Source organism: Microtus pennsylvanicus, chromosome 3 (assembly GCF_037038515.1).
Source record: "Microtus pennsylvanicus isolate mMicPen1 chromosome 3, mMicPen1.hap1, whole genome shotgun sequence".
Taxonomy (NCBI): domain Eukaryota; kingdom Metazoa; phylum Chordata; class Mammalia; order Rodentia; family Cricetidae; genus Microtus; species Microtus pennsylvanicus.
This window is the reverse complement of record NC_134581.1, coordinates 13,436,491-13,445,448: the sequence shown is the minus strand read 5'-3', so window position 1 is coordinate 13,445,448 and position 8,958 is coordinate 13,436,491. Positions and strand designations below refer to the sequence as shown.

General features: G+C 54.0%; 1 protein-coding gene across 1 annotated transcript; it reads left to right on the top strand.

Annotated features, from left to right (window-relative positions):
• Positions 1-1,552: 1,552 nt before the first annotated feature.
• Myl3 (myosin light chain 3) lies at positions 1,553-7,382 on the top strand. The gene is made up of 7 exons (XM_075964421.1): positions 1,553-1,791; positions 3,760-3,787; positions 3,925-4,074; positions 5,167-5,340; positions 6,734-6,811; positions 7,003-7,042; positions 7,171-7,382. The coding sequence occupies exons 1-6, from the start codon at positions 1,636-1,638 to the stop codon at positions 7,029-7,031; spliced, it is 615 nt and encodes a 204-aa protein (XP_075820536.1). The 5' UTR covers positions 1,553-1,635; the 3' UTR covers positions 7,032-7,042; positions 7,171-7,382.
• The last annotated feature ends 1,576 nt before the right edge of the window (positions 7,383-8,958 follow it).

Below are 8,958 nucleotides of genomic sequence, written 5' to 3'. Positions count from 1 at the left end.
GGAGGAAGATGGTGGGGGCCCCAGGTTGAAGTCTTGATACCTTGTCTTAGCTTGAGTTATACCCTTTCTCATGCCTGAGAAGTCCCCTGGGACTCAGGGTGGGAGGCGCTGCCTCTGAAGTTTCTATCAAAGGCTTCAGGCACTTAAAAATAACTAGGAACACCCCTCCTCCCCCCACATGCACAGACACTAGGCGGGAACAGGACCCAATGTGTTTGCAAGATGTCCTCACTCGGAGTTTGCGCTGGAAGGGCCTTATGCCACCTCAGTCTCTCATTTCTCCAAGTGGTGGCCCGGCCAGGCTGTGCTACATCATAGCCATCTGGTTCCAGGGGCTGGACACTGTTGTTTGCACACTGTGGGGTGAACCTTAGGAGCAGGCATTGAGGAATGAGAATCTTAGATTGCCTAAGTTTTGCACCTAGGAGCAAAACTTACCCAGCATGTTGGGGTCCCTCAGAGATGCAGGATCCCCCAGAGCAGAAGGAAGCATGGGATAATGGGAGGAGTAGCAGCAGAAAGCTCCAGAGAGGGCAAATGGAGGGGCAATCAGGAAGGGATAGAGGGTGTGGGGGCAACTAGGGGTGAACAAGAGGCTGGACCTTGGAGTATGAGGGGAAACATGGGCACTGGGCATCACAGGGAGAGTCAGAAAGAAGCAAAGCGGGGGAAACTTGAGACACTAGTTGGCAGGAGCTGTAAAAGGCGGTTTGAACTAGTGTGGAGGACAGTCCTCAAGGGAGTGTCAGCCTTTCTGCTTGCACTTGGGGTGTTCCTGGAGACCCTGGGACCCCATGACTGGGCTGCAGCTGGCTGCTGTTGCTACTCACTCACACACCAGTACGTATAAACACGCAGACATAAACACACAGAGCCCACATCACAGGCACTCACTCAGACACACAAAGACATACATGAATGTGAACACCTGGAAACAGACCCGCAGAGACAAGACACAGACCCTTCTCCCAGACCTAGTCGGCCACTCACGGACCCTGGCACAGAGACAACCAGACAACATATACAAATATTCAGATTCCTCCCACCACCCACTCAGCCTGGGAACCCCTGTCTGGAAAGGGGTTCCATACCTATCTCCCCTTGCTCTTGAACATAGCACCTGGGATGCCCAGGTGCAAAGTTTAACTCAAGAGTGACCCTTAGGTCATTGCAGCCCCTACCATGGTGCAAAGCCTGCAGCACACACTTTCCTAACCTTTACCTGTCCAAAATGTATTAGCCTGCAGAAGAGTAACTCTCTTTCTCTCTCTCTCTCTCTCTCTCTCTCTCTCTGTGTGTGTGTGTGTGTGTCTGTGTGCCTGTGTGCTCAGAGCACAGGCTGAGCAATGGCCTCTGTCTCCCTCCCCCTCCCTCTCCCCAACAGGTGACTGGGGGAATGGAGCACCCTCCCTCCCCCACCCATTCCTGGGCCCGAACAATGCCCTCTCCAGGACCCAAAATAGCCCCTTGAGCAGAGCCAATGTCCTTTTATGGCCCTGTCCCTATTGTGCACGGCAGGGGTGGGGCTGGGGTCAGGAGGTATATGGGCAAGATAAAGCCCAGGGTGGCAGAAGGCTCACCTACCCTCTTCTATTCATCCTTCCTTCTTTCTACCTCTCTGTGATTACAGCTCCAATGGCCCCCAAGAAGCCAGAACCCAAGAAGGATGATGCCAAGGCCGCTGCCCCCAAAGCAGCTCCAGCCCCTGCAGCTGCACCTGCCGCTGCACCTGCCACTGCACCTGAGTCTGAGCGCCCCAAGGAAGCAGAGTTTGATGCTTCCAAGGTTAAGGTGAGTGAGGGAGTCACATTGTAGCAGGAGGAACAGAGCAAATGAGCGAATCTCAGAGTGGGACCTACCATGGCGGATAAGACCCTAGAAGCTGGCAGTTTCTGTGCAGAGGTTAAACAAGACCCACTTGCTTCAGACATCTGCGGGACCAAGGGCGGAGGGCTGGTGGTCAGACAGCTGGCGAGCCTGCCCTGAGGCTGCCAAGAGGCATTGTTAGAGGAGAGTCTGGACCGGGGAATGAGTTCTGGTGACTTCCCTGGTTCTTTCTGGATTGCACCTTTAGGAAATCCTGGAGCCAGTTGTCCCCCACTCTACAGGGCTCTTCCTTCTCTGGCTGTACACCGGTTGGGGGTCTCGAGTCCATATCAAGCATCCTCAGGTGGAATAGTGTGTAAGGGAAATCAGGGCCTTGCCCAGGCTGGGTGACACTCACCCCTGCCAAGATCCCCAACCCCAGAGCTGGCAGGTCCCTCCTGGGCTTCACTTTAGCTGGGGAGAAAGGAGGAAAGGCTGGAAAGGGAGGCTCTGGAAGTCGTGCAGGAAGCTGGTTGTGGAGCACGACCAAGCAGCCCCAAGAGCTTTCCTGGCCTGGCTGTCTTTCCCAGAGTCTAAACTGGGAGGGCGAGCCGTGCCTGCCACCTGTGGCATCCGCATAGCAGCACGCAGCCTGCGTCCTGTTCTCAGCTGGCCAGTGGCCACCGCTGCTCTGGCTGCCTCTTGAGGGGCCTGCGGAGTCCTTTCCTCCCCAACACATCCACCATGCCCTGAGTCGCTCTGACAGAGCCTGTATCTGGTCCTGCACTCTTCTTCCCAGAGGCACTGCCTATGTCGCTGGGTTTGTAGTCAACTCGGTTCCACCTTAGTTGCTCGAATCTTTAGTGTCCGCCACGGTGAAATGGAACCATGAGTCCCCCACTTGTAAGACTGCCGTACCCCAGAGTTGACTCTCTGTTCATCTGTCACCCTTAGGCCCTAGAATGTGTCCTGAGGATGCCTTGTAAGGCTACAACTCCCCTGAGACCCCATGGTGGCATTGTCCAGTCTCACCAGGCATGAGACTGGCACAAATTTATGTCTCAAAAGAGGGGAATGAAGAGGCCCTCTCCTTTCCCTTTCTCTCTCCCCAGCTGGCAGAGAAGGGCAGAGCCTTTTCCAGAAGTCAGGGAGTCCTGTCTCCCCAGGTTTTCCCAAAGAGAGTTCTCAGAGAGTCAGGAATGATGTTTTTCTCCATACTGGGTTGACCTCAAATTGGAGGGCCACCCACAGCAGGGGACAGGAAAGGGGTGTCCTTCGGCGCAGTGCTGTGCACGATGGAGGGGCTCTCGGGTGCCAGCCATGCCCTCTTCCCCCAGTTCCGTTTCCTGATGTGACCTTGACTTTGGGGAGAGTGACTGCAGTGGTAAAAATAGACTGGAAGCCGATGGGGAGGGGGCTGCTGGGTCCCAGGAGGCCTCCTGACCTGGGGGGGGGCGTGGTGGCCTCAGAATGCTCCACAGCCCTGTGTCTGTGCTATGCTGGAGTGGGGGGGCTGCCTTGGGTCCATAGGCAGGGCTTTGGGATCAGAGTCCAGCCTTGAAAGCCCCAAGGGGATCTGTGAGGGACAGACACACACATGGGCACAAGCATGCAACTTGATTGTCCACAGACATGCTTCCATGCTGACATAGCCTCTGGCCCCAAGCCAGATGCTTGCTCCTCCCCCTGAAGTCAGCTCGGTCAGGCCTGCAACACTGAACATTTCTGGCATGGCCTGATATCACCATCTGATTCCACATAGACCCAAAGCCTTTGGGTTGGACAGGTGTGTGAGGTTGTTGCAGCAGCAGGAGGACATCTAGGGAGACTGCATGAGGTCCTGGGTGGTAAAGGCTGTGCAGCTGCTCTCAGACAGGCTGGTACAGCCAGGGGCCTGAGACCTAGGTGGCCCACGATGACCCAAAGGTACTCAGTCTTTGGATTTCTTTGCAGATCGAGTTCACGCCCGAACAGATCGAAGGTGAGCAGGATCCTGAGCCCAGGGAGTGGTGGGGTGGACCAGGGATTCCCAATTCAAATCGTTGGTGAGGGGAATGGGGTGGAGAGAGGGTTGGGATCCTCCAGGGAGTATCCAGAGCTCATTGCCCTTTCCCACAGAGTTCAAGGAAGCCTTCCAACTGTTTGACCGCACCCCCAAGGGCGAGATGAAGATCACGTATGGGCAGTGTGGGGATGTCCTGCGGGCTCTGGGTCAAAATCCTACCCAGGCAGAAGTGCTCCGTGTCCTGGGGAAGCCCAAACAGGAAGGTAGTACACCCTGTCCCTTAGTGCCAGCCCCAGGGGGGACTGCCAGGGTGGGCGGGTATCGGGTGTCATGGGAACCTCACTGACCTGCTTCCTAATTTTTCTCCTGCTATTGGGATGAGGATGTGAGACTGGTGACCAGGCCATGGTGGTAGGAGGCAAGCAGGATGGGTGTGCTGGACCCTTTCTGGCCACAGGGATGGACCCTAGTGCTCAAGAGAATCCATGCTGGTGCAAGGGTCAGTCAGGGGACATGGCTGCTTGTTTTTATGCCAGCCTTCAGCATACCTTTGTGGGTCTTTGTCAACTCCCCTCACCTTAGCTGCTTGGTTTGACTCGGAAAGATGACACCCAGGCCCTCATCATAGATAGGTCCAGGGAGGGCCTCTGTTGGGCTCAACTGTGTCCACAGGGGGTGGACAGGGTAAGGTCTATAAGAAATGAGACCAGGGTATGGTGATATAGGCCTACAAAGCCAACAATGAAGAGTTGAGGAAGGTGGATCACTATGACTTGACAGCCAGTCTAGGCTACATAGCTCCAGGATAGCCTGGGCTACAGAGTAAGGCTACATCTCAAAAGGGGAAAAGGAACACCGTGGATGTTGTTCATTTGGGAGAATGCTTGCCTAGCTTACTGGAAACCCTGGGTTTTGATCCTTGGCACTACCTAGACAGGGAAGGATGGCACATGTCCAAAGTCTACAAGATACAGATGTAGTATACACCTCTAATCCCAACACTGGGAAGGTGAAGGCAACGGGACTGCCATAAAATTGAGGCCAGCCTGGTCTACATGGTAAGATTCAGTCTGGCATGAGGTATGTAGTAAGATCTCGGGGGAGGGGGAGAGAGAGAGAGAAAGGAGTAGAGAACAGAGCCCACCTTGGACCCACTTAGGGATAGCAAAGGTCTATGTAACCCAGGCATTTCTCGGTAGATTATCAATGCCCCAGGTGCTGATGCGCTTTGTCTCCAGCACTTGCGCCAGGGTACTCAGGAACCCTGGGAGTGGGATGGCCCCTCAGCGTTGGGCATGGGGGAAGGCTGTACCCGACCATCCTCTAAGCCGGGACTTGGGACCATCTGTCTGCAGAGCTCAATTCCAAGATGATGGACTTTGAAACGTTCCTGCCCATGCTTCAGCACGTCTCCAAGAACAAGGACACCGGCACGTACGAGGACTTCGTGGAAGGGCTGAGGGTCTTTGACAAGGAGGGCAACGGCACAGTCATGGGTGCAGAGCTCCGCCATGTGCTGGCCACGTTGGGTGAGGGCAGCCCCTCCTCTACCATCTCCTTCTCTGGGGAATCCTGGGGGAAACCCTGTGTCACCTGTCACTGTGTCTCATCTGTGACACTGAAACAGACAGAATGATAGTCACGGCGCCTTAGCGGCAAGAGGGAGCAATACTGTTGAAGTGTGGCAGAAGGGAAGCTAGAAGAACCCACAGTGAGGGCGGGGACAGCTCTGGAGATGGGACAGGACAGTACTCCTGGATGAGTAGTCCTGGTGTCCATTGTTTCTTGTGGCCAAGAAGGTGACATTCCTGTGATATCTGTGGACTGTAGGTGCCTCCCACTGTCATCTCCACCATCAGGTACCTGGTCACCTGGTCCTCAAAGCAAACTTCATGTAGAAAACATTTATTGAACAACTGCTGTGTTCAACCCTATGTTGGTCTTAAGGTGTGTGTGTGAGCACGCACACATGTGTATGTGAAGAATGATTGGGTCACCACAGTTGGTACTCTGCCAGTGAACAGCACAATACAATACAGTCAGAAGGTTACAGACTTCAGCTAGGAATGTGGCTGCCGAGCAGGCAGGAAGCCCTGGGTTGGGTCCTCAGCGCTGTGGTGCAAGTGTGTAATACCAGCACTTGGGAGAGGGAGGCAGGAGTAGGAGAAATTCAAGGTCACTCCTAGTTATATAGCCAGTTTGAAGCTAGCCTGTTCTGTGTGAGATCCTACCTCAAATAATAAGTGAAAAAAAGAAAATTTTTTAAAAAAGAAAGAAAATCGTGGGCTGGAGAGATGGCTCAGTGGTTAAGAGCACTGACTGCTCTTCCAGAAGACCTGAGTTCAATTCCCAGCACCTACATGGCAGCTCACAATTGTCTGTAACTCCAGGGGAGTCTGACACCCATACACAGACATATATGCAAACAAAACACCAATGTGTGTGTGTACACGTGCACACATACACACAGAAAGAGAGAGAGAGAGAGAGAGAGAGAGAGAGAGAGAGAGAGAGAGAGAAGAAAAAGATTTCAGGCTGTCTGTGGAGCAGGGAGAAATCTCTCTGTCCCTTCCACCGTCTTCGGTCAAAGTCTCCATGGGTCCTTCTACCAGTCTCAAAGGGTTACCCCCAAGAGACTGCTACCAGAGAGGCAGAGGACCCTGGCATCCTGGCAGAGACAGAGGACAGTATATACACAAAGATGCCTAGGCTAACAGGAGGGCCCAGGTCTTCATCTCAAGGTCCTGTACTTCTTGACCTATGATTGGTTGTTCTGGCCTTGGAAACAGGAGTGATGGCTGGCCATGACCTTGGGAGCGATAATGCTATGGCAAACTCACCATTCAGAGGGTGAATAAGCTCCTCCCCACCCTCCTCAGTCACATCTCTGGGTGGTGTGACTCAGCTTCCCTCCCCTGCCAGGTGAGAGGCTGACTGAGGATGAAGTGGAGAAACTGATGGCTGGTCAAGAAGACTCCAATGGCTGCATCAACTATGAAGGTGGGCTCAGCAGGATGGAGGTCTCCTGGGGAGGAGGCAGGGGGATGACCCAACTAGGCAGGTGGGAGTCTTCTGGAGAGGAGTCATAGAGACTGAGCAAAGGCAGGGTCTCCTGGGGAGGGGTCGTGTACCCAGCTCCAGCCCTGGCTGCCGCTGTGAGTTCCAGCTTCTCATTCTCCTTTTCCTTCCAGCGTTCGTGAAGCATATCATGGCTAGCTGAGCCTCCCACAGGTGAGACCCTCACTCCTTCACATCCATTGCCACTGTCCGCCCACCCCATCTCCCCCAGTGTCAGCTTGGAGTTGGTGTTCTGCTGTCTTGATCCAGCCCTTCCTTCATAACCTGTGGCTACCTTTCAGGAAGCCCAGGGCAGGCCACGCTGGGGACATCGCATCTTCCAACCGTGATGCTGACACCAGGTCCGGAGCTTCGGGAAGGAAAGGAGTGGGCCAGGTTCCTGCATGTGGCCCCAGACCATGTGTGTGTGGTTCTTTTCTGGTCCCTGTTGGGATGTGACTGCCTTTCTGTCTCCACTCTATGGCCTTTTGAATAAATGATGTCCTTTCTTTCCTTTCCTTCTTCCTTCCTTCTTCCTCCCTCCCTCCCTTCCTCCCTCTCTTTCCCCCCTCTTTCTTTCCTCTCCACTGCCCTGTGGCTCACTTCTGTTTGTTCCATGGTGCTGAGCTAGAGGAAGCCTAGCTGCTCTGCCTTCGCTCTTACCTCACTCCTCCCTTTGGGAGACTGCAGTCATCCGGGCCCACTCAATACAAGGATACCACTGGGAGCCCAAGAGTACTGTCTGAGCAATTAACTAACTGCAGGCCATTGGCCCTGAGCCATAGGAGTCACTGAAGGAGCCTAAGCTCAGGCCTGGTGCAGGGAGTGGCCGGGCCTAACCAAAGGAAAGAACGGCCAGGCGAGAGCTGACTTTGTCCCAAGGATATCAGAACTGAAGGAGCATTGGCAGCTTTAGCCTTGACTCCCATGGAGAAACTGAGCTGTTCTGCCCTTGTAAACAGGCTAGGGTCTTGCTGGGGTGGCATGTCATTGCCAGTGAGTCCCGTGGCCCCAGTTTTTCAGTGGAAGTCATGTCTGTGAGGCTTCATGGGCACAACAAAAGGAGACTGCCTAGAGGAGGTGGCCCTTGTAGGTTTGGTGGGGTGCAAAAACAACACTCCATGGAGAGGGGCAAAGTCTGGAGAACAGAGGGGCAGAGAGAGGCTGGACCATACAGAACTAGGGAAGCCCACAGGACCAGAGGGACGCAGGAGCTCAGGGCAGCCTCACCCAGGCTCATTGCCATGGCCTGTTGTAAGGGTGTCTGCATAGAACGCTCAGATGGCGTGTTCTAGAGCAGGCTCTAAGGCCGTGTGAGTGTGAGCCAGGCCGCCTGTGGGTATTGGTGTGGCAGCAGTGGAGTCTGAGTGTGCAAGGATTGTGAGGGTGTGTATGTGAGAGGGTGTCAGTGTGTCATAGAAGTGTGTTATTGCTTCCGACTTGAACCTTTCAGTGTGTCAAACTATTTAACCTCTCACTGAGCACTTGTGTGTCAGTCTCTGTTCCAGGTACTGGGGACACAGTGCTAGAGAGAGCAGAGCCCACCCACACACAGCAGACAGATGCCAGACCTGTCTGGAATCAGATAACAAGGGAGGCTGAGGGAGCCCTGAAAGCTGGGAAAGAGCTAGGGGTGTGTGCACACGTGTATGTGTGTGTGTGTATGCATGTGTGTGTGCATGCACGTGAGAGTGTCCGTGCATGTGTACGTGTGCACGTACGTGTGTGTGTGTGGTGTGTGTGTATGTGCATGCGTGTGTGTGGTGTGTGTGTATGTGCATGTGTGTGTGTGGTGTGTGTATGTGTATGCGTGTGTGGTGTGTGTGTATGTGCATGCGTGTGTGTGGTGTGTGCACACACGTGCGTGTGTGCGTACATGCGTGTGTGTGCATGTGAGCACGTGTGAGCAAACTTGGGAGCATCGGCACTGAAGTGGGTGGCCAGGAGCAGAAGGGACAGAGTTGGGGGCTGGTTGACTTGTAAATGATGAGGTCAGGGATTATCTGAGAGGCTAACATGTAACGAAGATTTGAAGGATAGGTACTAATATTCAGAGTATGTAAAGAACATATAAATTACCCCAGAAACAA

What these genes read in the sequence shown, in the direction of transcription:
- Myl3 (XM_075964421.1), top strand. Translation starts at nt 1,636, where the DNA reads ATGGCCCCCAAGAAGCCAGAACCCAAGAAGGATGATGCCAAGGCCGCT. An exon ending in GGGGAAGCCCAAACAGGAAG is followed by an intron (nt 4,075 to 5,166) that starts GTAGTACACCCT and finishes ATCTGTCTGCAG; the next exon opens with AGCTCAATTCCAAGATGATG. An exon ending in TGGCTGCATCAACTATGAAG is followed by an intron (nt 6,812 to 7,002) that starts GTGGGCTCAGCA and finishes TTTTCCTTCCAG; the next exon opens with CGTTCGTGAAGCATATCATG.